The 21,049-nt window shown below is 36.8% G+C and overlaps 1 protein-coding gene across 1 annotated transcript in view; it reads right to left on the reverse strand.

Moving 5' to 3' along the window:
* Positions 1 to 18,586: 18,586 nt before the first annotated feature.
* The window catches only part of LOC116910953 (contactin-associated protein like 5-4-like), a 122,523-nt gene continuing 120,060 nt past the window's right edge, over positions 18,587 to 21,049 (reverse strand). Inside the window, exon 5 of the mRNA XM_032914685.1 lies at positions 18,587 to 19,773. Coding sequence (XP_032770576.1) covers positions 19,496 to 19,773 — 278 coding nt within the window. The 3' untranslated portion in view covers positions 18,587 to 19,495. The remainder of the gene's footprint in view (positions 19,774 to 21,049) is intronic.

Consider the following 21,049-nt stretch of genomic DNA (forward strand, 5'->3'; position numbering starts at 1 on the left):
TTGAATGAAAGCTCAGAATCTTTGTGTAGTGGTGTACACTTTTTTTTCTTTCTTTCTTTTTTTTTTTATTTTATTAACTTTGAGTATTTCTTATTTACATTTTAGAAAGTGTTATTCCCTTTCCCCAAGTTTCCAGGCAAACATCCCCTAATCCCTCCCCCCTTCTTTATGGATGTTCCCCTACCCATCCTCCCCCCATTGCTGCCCTCCCCAAAAAATCTAGTTTACTGGGGGTTCAGTCTTAGCAGGACCCAGGGCTTCCCCTTCCACTGGTGCTCTTACTAGGATATTCATTGCTACCTATGAGGTCAGAGTCCAGGGTCAGTCCATGTATGGTGTACACTTTTAAGTCCTAACTCCGAAGGCAGAAGAAGAAAGATTCCAGAGTTTAAAGCCAGACTGGACTACAGAGAAAGACTTAACATTGCCATGTTTAAGCAATGGAAAACAGGAAGCTGGGGAAAATATTTTTGAATAAGGGGCAATACAAGTTTCAGCCCAGAAAGAAACAGATCTTGGCATCTTTGGACAATTGCTTTTGGCTTCAGAGTAAAAGATGTAAGCAGAGTGTTATCGTGATTATGTTATCTCCCCCAGCAACTAAGGAAAGAAACAGAAGTCAGGCATATGACAGGGAATTCTCTTTGTGAAAGCCTAGAGAGGCCATTGTATGAAGCTGTGAAAATGAAGCATGGAGTGCCTTGTAGATTCCAAGATGTCAAAGATGCAGAACTTTGGGGTACCTGCAAAGAAAAGCTGCTGACTGAGTGTGGAAACAGCCTACATGGACCAAGTATGTTGTAGTTAACTCAGTTATAAGGAGCTGGAGATCTGAAAAGTATATTGATATCATGCACAGACATGCGAAATTTGGAGTTTTCCCTGCTGGTTGGTAGTCTTACCTTGGTTGAGTATTTCTTAATTTTGCAACCATTTTTCCCATTTAGAATGGTGATGTATATGCTTTTACATATGTGTTAGAAGGATATGATCTGCTTTTAATTTTTATTTTACATGTATTTTTATACATTTGCATTAGTTTCTGAAGGGACTCTGAACTTTGGACTTTAAAGAGCACCGATACTGATACTGACAGACTATGGGGGATTTTGAATTTGGAATAAATGTATCTTGTGTTATGATATGGCTACAAGCCTATGTGGAGCAAGAAATGCAATGTGGTTATTGAATATAAATGACGCCTATAGCCCTATATGCAATGGTTCTCTAAGGAGGTATGGATTTGTTGGGGTAGGTGTGGCCTATTGAAGGCCACATCAGAAGTTTAGTATATTTCTCTTACATGCCTGAGGGTACAGAAGTGGAACTCTTGGTTCTTCTAGCACCAAGGTTCCCCTCATGGATATAGTATTTCCTTGTGTGCCTGTGGGAAAAATTCTGGAGAGAATTAACTGAAAGGTGAAAATTCACTCTGAATGTGGTTGACACAATCACATGAACTGGACTCTTAGACTATGTGAAAGAGAAAAGGGAGAAAGAAAATGAGTGGTGACATTTGTCGGAAAACTCTGCTAATTAAGGTCAAGTTCAATATTACCAGAGAGCTTGTGAACTTGGTACAAAATGGGAGATTCCCTACTTAGCAACTTTTCTTTTATTCTGAACTTATCCAGGGGATTCTAAGCCCCATACTTACCTATGAAGTATTAAAAACCTGGAGTTCTCCATGTTACTGAAGTATCCTGATAGCCCCATCACTTCCCGCCCCCCCCCCAGCCAAGTATTCAGCCAGTCAATGAGCATTCCTGAGCATTCCTTCCTGAAAAATTGTATTTAATTCTCTGTTGGTGAGTTATGGGTATTCATCTTTATCTACCATCAATAAAGCACTTTGAACAAGCATGGTCATACTCTTCGTCAAGGATTATTGTAGGAGGGGTGTTACAGGCACACTTAAATCTCCAGGAGAAGGCTGCTCACACCCCCTCCTTCCTCTAGCTCTATAGACTGTCACTCAGAACCAACCACATTGGGTTCTGCAAGCACATCCTCCCTCCCTATTCCGCCACCCCAACTTGACCAGGCACATGGACTTTCTGAGGGGAAGCCAGGACAACAAAGCATCCCAGCTCAGATGTTTTTATTCTATGATATCCCTATCTGATTGTGAGCATCCTGAAACAGGCTTGTTCAATCACTGTCCTCTCCTACATCACAAGCATGGGGTAACTAATATTTATTGGTGGAAAAAGAATATTTAGTTATTCAACAAGGACTCAGTAAGTTTCTCTAACATCCAAGTATATTTCTAGGCATTTGGGGATAAAAATGAGATAACACAAATATTCTTTATGTGCATCTCATCTTCTATTAATGAAAGCAAAAAGAATATCAATAAATAAACAGGAAGTGCATGTCTTTAAGGCTATCTACACAGAATATAAATATGGGATAAAGCAGTAAAGAATAAAATAATAAGATTATGAATTATATATACAATTCAAAATGCAGGTTATATAATAAAAGAGATTCATGTCCACAAATAAAGACCGAACTTTAAGAAGAGTAAACGTACTGCCCTGGTACGATAAGTAGACCAATCTTAGCAAGAGAAGACAGAAGTGGGGCAAGGTAGAGTAAGTTTGTGGTGTTGACAAATGGGCCAAAACAGTCTGCTTCAGTAAAAATTCTACAGGCCAAATAGAAAGGGTCAAGGCAGATGGAAATATTTGGACCCCGGTTTCATAATAATACTTTGAAAATATAATTTTCTCTGCAAAGCCAAAGTGGGATATACATAGGCACAAGAAAGGATGTAAGTACCAGAGAAGTATGAGGAGACAGGAGGCTTGCAAGGCACATTGCATAAGTAGAATTAAAAATGCTAAGTCTTAGCATATGCTAATATACTCAATGGGGAATGGAAATAAAGAGGAGTTCTAAGTTTTAAACTGAAATTTAATGAGTAAGATTTGATTTACTTACATGGGATGCATAGTGACATGAATGAATTTGGATGGCTAAGTGGCATCAGAAGGAAACTTGTATTTATCTAAAAAAATTGCAAACATTTTTTATATATATTTTTATATATTTCTTTTAGAAATATATAAGAACATTATTTATATGTAAACTAAAGTACAGTTGGTTTATGTGCCATTAATATAATGCTCCGAAACTGAATTCTGTCACAGAGACTGAGTGGTGTCCTACAATCATATGTTGGCTGCTAATGGATATCATATTCCTTGTATTCACTGGGAAATATGCAGACGATATTTAATAAAATAATGAGAGTACTTTGATTATTAACTATTTCAAGGCACATCATGTATCCCACTAACTATCACTAAATCACAGAAGCGTAAGATGACAATGGGCCTGAGGACATGGCTCAGTAGATTCATCTTTATAAACACAATATTCTCAGATCATTTCCTAGTGCCCAGGATGTGCAGGCCTGGAATGCCAGCATATGGGAGGAAGAGTGGGACATAATCCTCAGCTATTTGGCATTTTTCAAGAGGCCAGGCTGGGATAAATGATACATCTTCAAGGAATAACAAACCCCAGAAACTTGTATAAGCTTGTAAGCAGATGACAATTACTAAGATTAGTTATATGATTCCAGATTTCATGTCCTTTTTCTGTTACTATCCCTGAATCTTAGAATTGAAAAATTGGATTTTTTTCCCTTATAGGCATATTTGAAGTATTGTAAGTATCTTAGGATTTTATTGGTATGAAGTGAAACCATGATCAAGACAACTTTTATAAAGATAAACATTTTGTTGGGGATGGGTAATAACTTCAGAGATTCAGTTCATTATCATCATATAGGGAAACATGGCATCATGCATGCAGACTTGTTGCTCGAGTAGCCAACAGTTCTACCTCTGGATCCAAAGGCAGTCACGAGGAAGCTAGCTACATGGACAGAGCTTAAGCACAGGGAATTCAAAGTCAACCCATATATTGATACACTTATTCAAACAAGGCCACACCTATTCCAACAAACCCATACCTCCTATTACTGTCATTACTCATGGGCCGCCAAGCATTCAAACACATGAGTATATCAGGGCTAAACCTACTCAAACCACCATAGTAAGAAAAAAATTATCCCAATATAATGAGAAAAATACAGATTATATCTTATAGAGGATCTGTGTTTTAGTACTTGTGCAATAGCCACTGATCATTTAAATAATTGTGATCAAAATAGCAACTTAAATGTGACTAGGTACATATCTGTTAAACTAGAATATTCATAGAGTATTTATTTACCATTAGCTATGTATCCATATCTATATTTTAGAATATGTAGATATGAATCAGATCCAATCCTGCTTAGTTCCCAAGATCAGATGAGAACAGGCATATTCAAGGTGGTGGGGCAGGTACAAAAATGTACCAGAGACAGAAAAAATGGCCAACCAGTGACTGGCCCAAATTGGGATCCATCCTATGGATGGACACCAAACCCTGACATTATTACTGATGCTATGCTGTGCTTACAGATAGGTGCCTAGCATGGCTGTCCTCTGATAGGCTTGATTAGCATCTGACTAAGACAGATGCAGATCCTTGCAGCTAAACATTGGACTGAGTTTGGGGAACCACATTGAAAAATTAGAGGAAGGACTGAAGAAGTGGAAGGGGATGGCAACTCTATAGGGAAAATAACAACGTCAACTAACCTGGATTTCTGGGAGCCCCCAGAGATTAAGCCATCAATAAAGGAACATATGTGGGCAGATCTGTGGCCCCTGCCACATATTTAGAATGGCCTCAGTGGGAAAGGGTGTGCAAAGTAAAATCTTGATGCCCCCAAGGAAGATGGATTCCTGGAAGCAGGAGTACTAACTCAGAGGCAAAGGGGAGGGGAATGGAGTAAAAAATTCTGGGAGGAGGACTAGGGGGGACAACATTTCGGACATAAATAAATAAAATAATTTACAAGGAATAGAATAAGTGGATACCTTTTTTATGAACCCACTGCCTTCTATTCTGATTTTCTTCCTCAAGCAAATCACCAAGTTTTTACTATCAGAGAAATGTTAAGGGAAGTGATTTTCATACAAACTGAAATATACTTACTAGATTCATGCTCAGTTATATGTTTATTATTAAACCGTGTATGGGGGTTATCCCAGCGTTCATATGTTGAATTTGTAGAAGTCAGTTCTCCCTTTACCTCGCATATTAAGATGTCAGGCTTGATAGCATGTGTCTTTACCTGGTGAGAGACTTCACTGGCGCAAGTCTCTATGTCTAAAGACATGTTACAAAATCCTAAACTTCCTCTATTTAAGTCCCTAAAATAGAAATATAGAGGGTCACACTGAGTTATAATTGGCTCATCAATGACTGAGAAGATTCCAGAGGCATTGAACTGGAGTAAAAATGAATATAAATTTCTCTCCTTTTTTGTTGCATTTTTGAAGTTAGTTCACTAATCATATATATATATATATATGTATATATATATATCACCTATATCCTATATAAACTTTGTCTTATGTTTTCCAAATATGGAAAAATATAACATATTATTCTCCATTTGCATGTGGCCCAGTTTAATGATTTCTAGGAAACATAGAGGTGCATAGAGAATGTTGCATGTCTTATAATTTATACAATAAGTGTGAAATATTTCCACTTGTCTGACTCTCTCTTCAATCCATCTATCCATGAAACTCAGCAACTATTCTAATGGAAACGGACATGGAGATGCATGACTCTAACTGAGGTCTGAAACCTATGCCTCCCTGTGGCTGCATCCAACTCCCATAAGCAACTGCCAACCCTGTTAATATGTGAATGACAGAACCATCAGATGACCCTTTTTGCCCCCCCACGGTCCCAAGAGATGAGATTGGATGTTGTATCTTTTATAGCAGAGTTGACACATGCTTAGACCATAGTTGATAATAGGAGCTGATCAATATTTTCTTTGGATAACAGAGCATTCTTTATATCATTTTTCTTCTCTTCTGAAGTTTTCTTCTTTCACCATTTTATATTGGATGATAGATGGTACACCGACTTTCAAGTAAGACAGCAACGAAAGCATTTAAGAACTTAGACCTATTGCATATGCCAAGGAGTACCTGCAGACAGGAGCTTGATGTAGCTGTCTCCTAGAGTCTCTGCTAGAGCCTGACAAGTACAGAGGTGGATGCTCACAGCCATCCTTTGAAATGAGAACAGGGTCTCCAAATCAGGAGTTAGAAAAAGGACTGGAGGGGCTGAAAGGGTTTGCAACCCCATAAGAAGAACAATATCAACAAACCAGACCCCTCCTCCCAGAGCTCCCAGGGACTAGTCCATCATCCCAAGAGCACACAGGGTTGTACCTATGGCTCCATCCACATATGTAGCAGAGGATGGCTTTTTAGGTATCAATGGTAGGAGAGTCCCTTGGTCCTGTCAAGGCTTGATGCCCCAGTGTAGAAAAATATCAGGGCAGGGAGGTGGTAGGGAGAGTGTAGATGGGTGGGGGAGCACCTTCACCGAGGCAGGGGGAGATAATGGGTTAAAAAAAAAGTACATAGACCGACGATTTCACAACCTATCATTTCATCAATAAGATGATAATAGTATTAATATTAATAATAAAAATAAGCAGAGTTTGTAGAAAGTATGCAGTGTTTTATTAATTCTTACTAGACACAAACTATAAATAACCATTATGATATGTTGTTTTATTTTATTGAGGTAGGTTCTCATGTAGCTCAAACTGGTTTCACACTTATTGCATAACAGAAGATGTTCTTTAACTCTGCATCTTTCTGAATCTAGCACTCAAGTTTTATGACTACTAGCATGTTATGGTGCATGGTTTATAACTAACATTTTATTTAGAAAAAAGCTACACTGATATTTTGTATCACACTTATCACTACAATAATTTTTAATTTGGAATAAAAAAATAAAATGCTTCATCATGAATTTTTCATGCCATTTCACTCTGCTCATATTTACGTCAATTATATTCTGTTTTATTTTTCTCTATTCCCTTCCTTTGGTGCTTTTACTATCTCCACATAGTCTGACTTTGACTTCTATTCACATATTTCCTACAGTTACATATAAATATAATCTTGATGGTACGTATGAGAAAAGACATATAATACTTCTCTTTCCTAGTCTGGATTCTTTGACCTAATTTTACGATCTCCACTTGGTCCATCTTCCTGAGAATGGCATAATTTTGTCCTGCATGGTTGAATGAAACATTCCACTATATGTATTTTTATCCATTATTCTATTGATAGGTACTTAGGCTATTTCCATATCTTGGCTGTAGTAAATAATAAAACAGAGAACAGGAATATCTACAATATATGTAAAAGTATATATATAATCAAAAAGTATTCATAATGGGTTGCATTAGATCTTTAAGAACATACTCAACATACAGCAGGATGTAAATTCTATTTGTGTTTGTTTATTTGTTTTGAGGAATTTCCATGTTAGTCTCCATAGTGTCTCTACCAATTTATATTTCTATCATTTGTGTGTAAGCTCTTCTGATCCTTCTCGGCAATTGTCACTTTTGTTACATTAGCCACTCTAACAAGGGTAATCTCCATTTGCATTTTTGATGGCTATGGATGGTGAATTCATTTTTCAAAACTTAGTAGTCACTGATACATCTGTTTTTATTGTACTGTTTTAAGATTCAGGAGTAGTGTGACATAGTGAAAGGATATAGACTTCAGAATCATTTCTACCCTCACATATTATATGTGTGTGTATATACCTGTGCAGGGAAGGTTGTTACCTGGCAACAGGCAAATGTTGTGGAGAAGACCAAAGAAACATCAGCTCTCTTAACTGGGGGAGAAATTCATGTGTTCAGTCAAAAGGAACAAGTGTTTCCTGGTGACCTCTAAGCCTTTCTCTGATTCCCTTGAGTTAGAAATTGTAAACAAAGATGAGTGGACATTGTATCTCTGCCTTCAGTTAGCTCAAGTCATTTTCTATTTAATCAGGCACAAGACATTACTTAAAAGATCTGCGTGCTTACAAAATCTTAGGTGCATTGTTTAGTCTCACTGACAAACTTTCACACCAGTCTTTTAATAGAGACAGAATTATTAAATTGATAAAGACTTCTAGTAACTTCAGTAGACTTAGAAAAATATTCAGATTCCCTAGTCCTTGAATAGTGCCTGCAGCATCCCACAGGTCATTTTCCTACCCCATCCATAATTTCCCCCTTCTCTTTCTTTTCTAGGCACAATTGTCTTTTTACCATTCTCAGTCTGGATCCTTCTACCCCAGTTTCATACAGACATAAATTATTTCTTTCATGTAGTTTTCTGCTTCAGAGACCTCATCACGTAAGATGTAGGAACCTTTAACCTCACTCCATTGAAAGTAGATTATCTGCTCATTCTCCAGTTTTTTACTCCTTTGGGATTTTCTGTCTCACTTTTAATATATACTGACTTTAAAGATTATGAGTATCTTATCTTGGTGTCTCTCTGTGTGTTTTTTGTCATTTTGACTACAATTATGTATATATATATATATATATATATATATATATATATATTCCTCTTTTTTGAATTTCCTTCTCTGGGCCTAGAAAATTTCCTGACAATAAATTATCAGTAAACATTTAGTATATAAAGAGAAATAAAATTCTGTTAATTGGTTTTGTTCAGCACCAATACTGTGAACAAAGATGCTTTTCTTTAGGAAATCTTGATAGTTACTCTTTAAAAAGCATGGAGGAATTTCTGCATCACAGTTCCTCACTTCAATGATCATTAGTTTTACAAATATAGGAAGTTAAATAGTGTAAGCCAATATGGAGGCTTAAATATACAAGTGAGTATGTAGAACTATTTGGGTACAGCAAGAATGAATTATGATTTCATGACACATATTTGTCATAGAGCACCTACTAGGCTGTATATAAATAGTATACAGTCAGCCACGGGCAGTCTTTGAAAATTGTTTTCATGACAGCTAGCAGACATTATTAAATTTGTTGGATGTTCAAAATCTTCAAACAATGACAGTAGCTTTATCCAGTCAATGCATATCAAGTCTTCTAAGTTAAATTACTAGTTACAATGCTGCAAATAACAAAGCAAAGTCCTTGTGTGGGTTCACATGAGTGTGTGTGTGTGTGTGTCTGTGTGTGTGTGTGTGTGTGTGTGTGTGTGTGACTACATAGCTGCATATGCACTAAAGTATAATAAATGATGAAGAGAAAGCAGAAATTGAGGTCATGATAATTCTTTCACAGATCTCACATTCTGTGCCTGAAGCCAATTGGAATATCCCTAAGAAAAGCAATGAATTGAAATTTGAAACTCTTGTAATCCCTTAAGAATGAATGAAGAGGGTTGATTGTATTTCCAGTTCCTGGAAGGTAGAGTATTCAAGCAATTCTCACAGCCAGCTTCTTTACTCCACAAAGGCTTTCTATTCAGAGAAAGAAAGACCAGTTCAGCCTGTCTTAGGACCATTCAATTTGAAAATAATAGTATGAATAATAGTATGAATAGATGGCTCTCTAATTTTTGTCCTGCTGGCAGGTTGCCAAGACAATGAATCTGTGTGAAAAGAGGTTTGTTAGAACCACAATTCTGGGTATTTCATTCTTTGATGGAGCACTTGGCTCCAGTGTTTGTTTCTATGGTTAGAATGAGAAGAGGAACAATCTTCTTGGGTCCATAGTATAAAGAATAAGGGCCATGGTCAAATTATCAGGGTAATGGTTCAGTCAGTGAAGTCCTACAGCATAAACATGGTGATGAAGTTAGGTTTCAGAGCCAACACTAATAAAAAGAAATGACTAGGGAGATGAGTTTACAAGTAAGAGTACCTAATACATAGATTTGAGGACCCAGGTCCCAGGACACACACAAAATGATGGTTAAATATATAAATTGCCCTGACACATAGAAAGAATCAGAACATGGACATGATGGCATGTCCTTTTATTTCTAGTTCTAGAGAGATGACTATAGACCACTTTTGGTTTGTTTGTCAGGCAGTCTAGCAGAACTGTTAAAATCCTAGCCAGTAGGCAACCCCCATGTATAAAGCAAGGTGGACAGAGTCCTATCAAACTATACCTAAAGTTGTCTTGGGACTTCAGCATACAAATGAAAACATACATCTATCCACACACACACACACACATATATATATATATATATATATATATATATATATATATATATATATATATATATAGTCAGCACGCACTTCTTGGCTTTGTCAATATTATATAGTTTTGGAGAGTGTATATATATGGACTGTATCCTCACATGGGGCAGGCTTTGAATGGCCATTTCTTCAGTCTCTTTGCTTGTTTCTCTTTTGTGTAGAGGAAGGCTACAGATTTATTTGAGTTAATTTTATACCCAGCCACTTTGCTGAAGTTGTTTATCAGCTTTTTTAGTTCTCTGGTGGAACTTTTGTGATCACTTAAATATACTATCATATCATCTGCAAATAGTGATATTTTGACTTCTTCTTTACCAATCTGTATCCCCTTGATTTCCTTTTGTTGTCTGATTGCTCTGGCTAGAACTTCAAGAACTATATTGAATAAGTAGGGGAGAGAGTGGGCAGCCTTGTTTAATCCCTGATTTAGTGGGATTGCTTCAAGTTTCTCTCCATTTAGTTTAATGTTAGCATCTGGTTTGCTGTATATGGTTTTTACTATGTTTAGGTATGGGCCTTGAATTCCTATTCTTTCCAGGACTTTTATCCTGAAGGGGTATTGAATTTTGTCAAATGCTTTCTCAGCGTCTATTGAAATCATCATGTTCTTTCAGTTTGTTTATATAATGGATCAGTTGATGGTTTTCCGTATATTAAACCATCCCTGCATGCCTGGGATGAAGCCTACTTGATCATGGTGGATGATTGTTTTGATGTGCTCTTGGATTCAGTTTGCCAGAATTTTATTGAGTATTTTTGCGTCAATATTCATAAGGGAAATTGGTCTGAAGGTCTCTTTCTTTGTTGGGTCTTTGTGTGGTTTAGGTATAAGAGTAATTGTGGCTTCATAGAAGGAATTCGGTAGTGCTCCATCTGTTTCAATTTTGTGGAATAGTTTGGATAGTATTGGTATGAGGTCTTCTATGAAGGTCTGATAGAATTCTGCACTAAACCTGTCTGGACCTGGGGCTCTTTTTTGTTGGGGGAGACCTTTAATGACTGCTTCTATTTCCTTAGGAGTTATGGGGTTGTTTAACTGGTTTATCTGTTCCCATTTAACTTCAGTACCTGGTATCTGTCTAGGAAATTGTCCATTTCCTGCAGATTTTCAAGTTTTGTTGAATATAGGCTTTTGTAGTAAGATCTGATGATTTTTTGAATTTCCACTGAATCTGTAGTTATGTCTCCCTTTTCATTTCTGATTTTGTTAATTTGGACACACTCTCTGTGTCCTCTTGTTAGTCTGGCTAAGGGTTTATCTATCTTGTTGATTTTCTCAAAGAACCAACTTTTGGTTCTGTTGATTCTTTCTATGGTCCTTTTTGTTTCTACTTGGCTGATTTCAGCTCTGAGTTTGATTATTTCCTGCCTTCTACTCCTCCTGGGTTTATTTGCTTCTTTTTGTTCTAGAGCTTTTAGGTGTGTTGTCAAGCTGCTGACATATGCTCTGTCCTGTTTCTTTCTGCAGGCACTCAGAGCTATGAGTTTTCCTCTTAGCACAGCTTTCATTGTGTCCCATAAGTTTGGGTATGTTGTACCTTCATTTTCACTAAATTCTAAGACGTCTTTGATTTCTTTCTTTATTTCTTCCTTGACCAGGTTATCGTTGAGTAGAGCATTGTTCAACTTCCATGTATATGTGGGCGTTCTTCTCTTAATGTTATTGAAGACCAGCTTTAGGCCGTGGTGGTCTGATAGCACGCATGGGATTATTTCTATTTTTCTTGTTGAGGCCCGTTTTTTGACCAATTATATGGTCAATTTTAGAGAAAGTACCATGAGGAGCTGTGAAGAATGTATATCATTTTGCTTTAGGATAGAATGTTCTATAAATATCTGTTAAGTCCATTTGGTTCATGACTTCTCTAAGTCTGTCTATGTCTCTGTCTAATTTCTGTTTCCATGATCTGTCCATTGATGAGAGTTGGGTGTTGAAATCTCCTACTATTATTTTGTGAGGTGCAATGTTTGTTTCGAGCTTTAGTAAGGTTTCCTTTACGTATGTAGGTTCCCTTGTATTTGGAGCATAGATATTTAGGATTGAGTGTTCATCTTGGTGGATTTTTCCTTTGATGAATATGAAGTGTCCTTCCTTATCTTTTTTGATGACTTTTAGTTGAAAATTGATTTTATTTGATATTAGAATGGCTACTCCAGCTTGCTTCTTCCGACCATTTGCTTGGAAAGTTGTTTTCCAGCCTTTCACTCTGAGGTAGTGTCTGTCTTTGTTTCTGAGGTGTGTTTCCTGTAGGCAGCAGAATGCAGGGTCCTCATTGCGTATCCAGTTTGTTAATCTATGTCTTTTTATTGGGGAGTTGAGACCATTGATGTTGAGAGATATTAAGGAATAGTGATTATTGCTTCCTTTTATATTCATATTTGGATGTGAGGTTATGTGTTGTGCTTTTCTTCTCTTTGTTTTGTTGCTAAGACAATTAGTTTCTTGCTTTTTCTAGGGTATAACTTGCCTCCTTACGTTGGGCTTTACCATTTATTATCCTTTGTTGTGCTGGATTTGTAGAAAGATATTGTGTAAATTTGGTTTTGTCATGGAATATCTTGGTTTTTCCATCTATGTTAATCGAGAGTTTTGTAGGATACAGTAACCTGGGCTGGCATTTGTATTCTCTTAGGGTCTGTATGACATCAGTCCAGGATCTTCTGGCTTAAATAGTCTCTGGCGAAAAGTCTGGTATGATTCTGATAGGTCTGCCTTTACATGTTACTTGACCTTTTTCCCTTACTGCTTTCAATATTCTTTCTTTATTTTGTGCATTTGGTGTTTTGACTATTATGTGTCAGGAGGTGTTTCTTTTCTGGTCCAATCTACTTGGAGTTCTGTAGGCTTCTTGTATGCCTATGGATATCTCTTTTTTTTATGTTAGGGAAGTTTTCTTCTATGATTTTGTTGAAGATATTTACTGGTCCTTTGATCTGGTAGTCTTCACTCTCTTCTATACCTATTATCCTTAGGTTTGATCTTCTCATTGAGTCCTGGATTTCTGTATGTTTTGGACCAGTAGCTTTTTCCACTTTACATTATCTTTGACTGTTGAGTCGATGATTTCTATGGAATCTTCTGCTCCTGAGATTCTCTCTTCTATCTCTTGTATTCTGTTGGTGATGCGTGTATCTACGGATCCTTGTCTCTTCCTTTGGTTTTCTATATCCAGGGTTGTTTCCATGTGTTCTTTCTTGATTGCTTCTATTCCACTTTCAATTCCTTCAATTATTTGATTGTGTTTTCCTGGAATTCTTTCAGGGATTTTTGTGATTCCTCTCTATAGACTTTTACTTGTTTATTTATGTTTTCCTGTGTTTCTCTAAGGGAGGTTATTGCTTCATAAAGGAGGTCATAGCTTGAGTGTTGATTTTTCTGTTCTTTGAATATATGCTATGCATGAACTGAGTACTACTTCATTTCATGTACTCATGCTTTACTAGCTTCTTGATGCCTGTCCAAAGGCAGAATGTCTGCAAGATGCTGATGTGTGAGTAATGGCTCAAGCATAACTAGGGCAGGCAGTATCCTAATTCAGAAATAAATGACTCTTTTTTTTCCTTCAGGGAAAGGGGCTTTTGAGAACTGTAGGCTCTCTGCTTCCATAACAGAAAAAAAGTATTCTGTATGAATACCTTAACTTTGCATAACATTGTGGCAAAATGTAGCAAACAGATGAGGAAAATTCTAGAATGTGTAGGAGTTACAGGGAGGTATTTCCTGTGGACCATGGCACCATGAAGTTTCTAAGATATAGCCCTGGTTACAGAGATAGATCGCATGTCATCTGGGTTGGCAGTTATAGCTACCCATGAATGGAAGTAGCCGAGGAATAGTTAGAAAACAAGACAGTCATGGTTCAGTCACATCTGAATGAAAAGAACACAGTGGTACACCATACATGACCTTGTTATTCCGGCTCTTCCTGCTGTAGAGTGAAGATAATCATGCACATTTTAGAGGTCATTGAAAATCTGAGTACTTGTGAAACCTCAGCCAGTCCTTTAGAAGCTGAGTAGTATAACATATATATATATATATATATATATATATATATATAAAACATTTGAATATTCTCAGAAATTTGCACAATTTAAGACATACTGATCACTATGTGGCCATGTCTCTTCTTTCTTCAATTAATTTTTCTACACAAAAAAGAAATTCATATACCTGTCTTCTCTCTCTCTCTCTCTCTCTCATATATATATATGCTTATTTTATATATTATATTTTGATCTATGGACCATTGTATTGTATGAAAGAAACAGTGCTGAGCTTTGATTTAGGTGAATGAGGTTCAAGGAGGCACTCAGTTATTCCTAAGTTTTCTGGCATTAATCAAGCTACATGAGGATAAATGTTTCTGTAGAGTTCATGATTCGGTTAGAGAGAGTGTTTTTCTGGTATCCACAAATAGCCACAGCCACAAGAATCTTCTCTCAGCCTCGGACACTTTGGTGTTTCTTATCATTCCTGCTTACTTCCTCCCTTCATTTTCTGTTCGGTAAAGTGCAGAAGAGATGCTTTGTCAATAAGATTTCTTCCACATAATCTTCTTACCTATTTAAATCTACCTACAAATGTGATTTATGACATTTTAGTTTCTTGTCATTCAGATTACCAATTAATAGCAAATTACTCGCTATGGCTGAAGTTGAATCTTCAGTTTTCTTTGGAGACTAAGGCGAATCACGGGATGTTGTTCTGGAAACTGCCTTATGAGAGAATATTTAGCTGAAGGAAACACATGAGAGGAAGTTTTGCTGAAGCAGACCTGTTAAAAGATGTATTGCTGAGAACAGACACATGGTGATTTTTCTGGAAACTCACTAAAAGGGCTTGTGCTGTTTCGTTGGAGCAGATGTTTCTGAGGACATGTGATGTTTAGAAAGTGTATTAATATACCCCCACAAACAGTGAATGGTTCTCTATCATTGGTTTGTCTTCCCTTCTTCACTGATCATTGTTTTGACTTTATAGAAACAAACTCACCCCAGAACTTCCTGTGAAATTCTCAATCTTTCTTGCGATTTCCACGGCCAATTGTCAGTGTGGCATAGTTTCTTCTGGTTTGCACTGCTTCTCCTGATTTGGAAATAGTGTGTAGGAGTGGATCAAACACTACTGCAGATTTGTGTAAACTGAACTAGTGATATCCTGAAAACAATGATTGAAAATGGTCCAAAGAACTATTTCTGAACTTGTCCTCATTTCACTTTGACCTATGACGCTTTTCTTTCCATTACTTCTAGTGTATGCTGGATAGGAGGAAGGTTAAAGGACTTGAGAAGCCTCATTAAAGTAGGTTTTGAAAAATCTCAGCATATATAGAATATTTCCCTTCTCTCTATATTTGTATTTCTATTGTTCTATCTCTCCAGGTCCATGTGTCTTTCTGTCTGTTTGTCTCTTTTGCATTCTCTCTCTCTCTCTCTCTCTCTCTCTCTCTCTCTCTGTCTCTGTCTCTTTCTCTCTCTGTCTCTCTCTCTCATAAATACATGTGTAATTACTACTACCAACAAATTGTTTACAGTTTTCCTTGGTGATACTATATATTCAAAAGATTTCTACAAGTGAAATGAGAAGGTAAATTGAATATCAGGTACTTGGAATTTGGGCACAAGGTTTCTGTTTTTTCCCTAGCATACAAATTCAATCTACCTTGATATACAGCAGAAGTCAAGGGGGCAAAAATGCTTGAGCATATACACTTTTGGATCAGGCAGTGGTACCTTAAGGAATTTATCCTGCGTATATAATCAGTTATGTTCAGAGTGATCTACACACAAAATATTCTGGTAGCCCTACCTACAGCATGACATCCATGTAGACATCCATGTCTACATGCCAAAGGAAACTGCTTGAGGGAAATACATATATAAGTGAATATGCTATAGTTGATAAAAAATTAGTTATTGGATGAATGTGTTATTTCATTGAAAATTGTTATTACATTTATGCATTAAAGATAGCATAAGGGAGAGAGAGAGAGACAGAGACAGAGACAGAGACAGAGACAGAGACAGAAATAGAGGTAGACAGAGAAAGAAAGAGACAGAGAAAGAGTAGTGAAGAAAGAGGAGACAGATAAAGCATGGTAGAGAAAGAGAGAGAGGCAGAGAAAGAGTGAGAGAGACTCATACACAGGGGTCTTACACTATTTGTGTGAAGGCCAGAGGATGACAAGTGGGACTTCTTTCCTTTTACCATGCATGTCCTAAAATTAGAAATCAGATTTTCGGGTTTGACAGCAAAGCACTGTACCGGTTGAGAGGTTCCAGCAGCCATATTTGCTCTTTCTTTTCTGGGTATGACAGTGTAGAATAAATAGCTATACCACACAGCTGGGAATCCTTTCATAATCTACATTGGCTTTAGATAATGAAATCTACCGATACCCGCTATTATAGACTAGTGAATATACATGCGCACGCGCGAGTGCGCACGCGCGTGCGCGCGCACACACACACACACACACACACACACAGAGTTAAAATATACATGCAACATAATGGGACAATTGTGCTCCTATTAGCCACCATATGCTTACAGATAAAATGCACAATTCCAAAAATACTTTTCTCATTTTGAAATTTTTGGCCAGTAAGTTGTTATGGACACAAAAATATTACAAGCTATTGCCAATCCTATTAGTTATCCTTCAAAACTGATGTTAAGACTCTATGGGAGAAGCACAATGTCATCAGTTACCTTCTGTGAACCCTGTGACATATAAGATAGGTGCTGATCTGGCGAAATAGTCCCACTAGTACTCTGGTGGCAAGAATATCACACAAATAATCAACCACATTTTGATACATTTAAGTGTTTTTCTCTACAAGCTCAAATTCACACCTGGGATCATTTCTGGGACAAGAGCCTATGAATGGCCAGGTCATATGTCCTGGTAGACAACCTACTACAGCTAATCTATTAAATGAAGATAGTATTGAATGGACTCATAATGACTTATTGTTATTCTCAGAGATTAATGTATTTCCAAATCCCTCAATCCTAATCAGAAAATCTTCTCTTTTCAGTAGATGATGATTAACAGAGTGACCCATTAATAGCCAAGGTTCATAGAATAAAGGCATGATCAATACTCAACCCTAAATGGAATACCAATGTCACACAATCTGCTCCCAAGTCTCAGGATTACTATTGTAGAAGAGAAAGTCTAGAGACTGTAAGAGTCAAAGACATGGAGTAAATTAAAGAGTGTCTTCTAGATACAACAGAACAGCTAAAAACATGAACTCAGGTTATGCTATCATGCACAAGACCTGTTTGAGCTCAATCCATATGAAAGTAATAACATGGGGAGCATAGTTGGACATGAAGTTCCTATCTGAGAGACTGTTTGAAACTGATAACTACTAGAGAAAGAGAGTCAGTTTTCTTAAAGGGTGTAGCCCCTGAAAGTCAAGTATGTTTTAGTGGAAAGTCACACCTCTATAAATTTATGGATTAAACATATTGGACAAAATAAGTACTGAAGAACAAGGACACAAAGTTGGATGATTACAAGAGTGAACATCTAGTAGGAACTCGTGAAAGGGAAATAGATGTGGGGAAAACTGATCGTGTGAATTTTGCAAAGAGTGAATAATAACGAGGAAATTATTTTTCACCAGAGCAACTTTGCTCCTTGTCTACTGAGTTTGAAGCTTCGATGATGGGCATTCGTTACTGAATGCCTGAGATACACTTAGCACATTACAGGGTTTGCAGACTGTATTTGTCTTGGTCCTTTCTTCTGAGCCTTATGAATTTCCAATCTTTTGGTAAACTTAACAGTAGGTGAAGTTAAACTGTAGAAACTAAGCAAAATGGCACAAGTCAGGTAAGTAATGGATTGAAATCTCACTCTCAATGTGAGCCTTACAAGGCTGTGATCTTCCTATGAAAACTTAAACCCAGAGAATATAAAACAATTGAGTTAGGAAGACAATGCATTTGTACAAAGGATTGACAGAGACTGGAAACATGAACAGCTTAGTGGCTAAAATACCATTCTGCCAGAAGACCAGATTGATGTTCCCAAGCACCCAGGTATAGTGGCTCAAACCAGTCTTTGATTTCAGTGATGGGTAATGGGGTGGGTCCAATAAACCTGACCATTATGAACATTATGGGAGTGTCTGTGTGTGTGTGTGTGTGTGTGTGTGTGTGTGTGCATAAAAGTACATGTGTGTGACTACACACACACTAGACAAAGAAAAGAAAAGAATGCAGTTCCTAGGGTCAAACATCCTAAAAAGGGCTTAGAGTGTCAATTTATGAGGGGACAGAGAAATATGCAAGGGGACATGGAAACTGAACCATTTAAGGCTGTTTGTTTGGACTTACATGCAAGGAACATAATACAGAGAGTGAAATCACTGATTTCATAAGCCTGACAAATGTGACTGAAATAATTGATTTCACAGTGATAATCCTGAGTCATCAAAAGAAGAAAAAAATAAACTTTCAATTTTCTATCCTGTTTTCTGTGTTTCAGAAGGCAAAGAGGCATGTAATTCAGTGGAGAAAGATTTCCATCTGACCTACTTAAATTTTATTTGAAAATATTTTTGGTGTTTAAAAGGATAAGCAACCTTTATCTGGAAAATTCATTTAGGTGGAAAAATTTTCTCCTGAAGATTCTAGATAAGTCTAACAGTGTAATGTATTGAATTAGGTGTCTCCTACTTACTCTGTACTGACACTTTCTTTTCTATTGTTCCACAGCCACTCTAAACTTGCAATGCTAAGCCCTAGGACACTGAACTTTGTGGTATAATTTGATTGATGTTCTTTCTTCGATACGCAATACTCTTTTTAATCCTCTAGTACCTCATACATTCAATCCCAGCCTTGAGGAGGAACATGTATACAGACTTCTAGGAGTACAAGGCTAGCCCGTTGTATACATGGAGTTGCAGAACAGCTAGTGTGACATAAATTTTAATGTGTTAGTATATGTTTTGGCATTTTATGAAAGGAAAAATGAAAAGATCTAGCTTAATGGTACTATTTCCATGTACTAAATGAAACTTTAGAGTTAGGCATTAGGTCCATAGTTAACATGATTTCCAAACATGCAACAAAGCCCTTAATTTGATGGCTAGAACCCCTGAAATAAACAACCATGGTGGTGCACACCTGTACTCCCTACACTCCAGAAGTAGAGGCGAGATAGTCAGAAGTACAAGGTCAGTAAATAGTGAGTTCAAAGAATATGTACACTACACAATAATCATCACCTTAATAATTGATTAACATCAGACATTAAGAAAACTATCATTTGAAGAAATATTTTAAATTGGGGTTCCCAATTCTCCAATGTATCTAGTTTGTGTTAGGAAAACTATAACCAGGATATTGGCTTGTGGATTTCCAGCACAATGAAGAATGTAGGATGTTACCTGGTGTTTTAAGCAGGTGGGATCTTCTGCAGTAGTATGTCACCTCCTGTTCACAGTGCTCTGAGCCATCAATCAGAGCCTCCAGCTGCTCCATACTGCCACCATAGTTGAAGGTCATGGCATAGGCCTTCTCAGCATTGGAAATCTGTACCCAAGTTAGCTCTGTGTTATTGTGCTGAACCGTCATCCAGATCTTGTCCTCTGCACAAATAACAATGTGAAGCAAGAGAAGTTAAAAGTTAAGCCCAAGAAAACGTACTTAAACCATGTGTCATTCAATGTATGGCGAAGTCTCCAGTAGAGTGCTCTGTACAAACAGTGGGATCAAAGTATTCTATTCCTTATAGAAGGACTAGAGACTTTTGCTCTATGTAGGGTTATACTTCAGGTAATATAGAAGAAAATAATAGGAGGTAAGCTTATGAATCTTATTCCATAAATTTTATACTTTGTGTTAAACATCCATTATGAATTTAAAATTGAGAGATGCATTTTTCCTCCTTAATCATATGGAGACTGTTTAAAGTCTTTCTAAAGCATATCAATATTTGCAAGTGTTCAACTATCTCACATAAAATGGCATAACATTTACATGGTATATAAACTCACTTTAAAGATTAGTTCATTCTAATACTACATTTCATACATAGTAAAAAATGTGTCCTATGCAAACAGTTGTTATACTATATCATGTAAAAAATTTTACAAGGATAATATACTACACTTGTACAAACACATTAGTAGTGGTGATTTCTTAAAAAAATACGAATCAGGTGAAAAACAACAAGTACAGGAATAAGAATCTATAAAACAATACATCATTATCAAGGATGAAATTATACCATGGAAGCATGAGGATCAGAACCATAATACTGAAGTTTCAATTTAAAAATATGCTAGTTATGCCTCAACATGCTTATAATTTCACTGCTTGGGAGGCAAAGAGACATGGAGGTTTGGGTCTTACTGACAGAGTAGCCTACTCAAAATATGACAGGCCATTAAGAGATTTTTTTCAATAAAATAGGAAGATGGTTAGACAGATGGTTCGGCAGTTAGGAGAGGCCTGTTCTTGCAGAAGACTAAAGTTTACTTCCTATAACCCATCCATATTAGGTGTTGACAAATACATATGATTCTGGCTTTAGGGTATCCGATACTCTTTCTTTCTCCCATAGGCATTTACAGTCACATGCACATATACTATCCTAACACAAATATAATACACAAATTTTAATCTCCAAAGTAACAAGATGAATGACACCTGTAGAATGTCAATTGGGGTTGTCCCATGTCCTCCAAATATATGCAAATAGATATACACAAACATTTGTCATACCCATTGTTGGTAGTCAGCATCACTATAACTTGAATTAACTAAACCCTAGCAGATTTGTACACTTGTAGGGTTATTTTAATTTAGTTTTTGAAGTAAGATTGCCCACACTTTAATACAGATCTATTGAGGGGGGAATAT

This window comes from Rattus rattus, chromosome 10 (assembly GCF_011064425.1).
Source record: "Rattus rattus isolate New Zealand chromosome 10, Rrattus_CSIRO_v1, whole genome shotgun sequence".
NCBI lineage: Eukaryota > Metazoa > Chordata > Mammalia > Rodentia > Muridae > Rattus > Rattus rattus.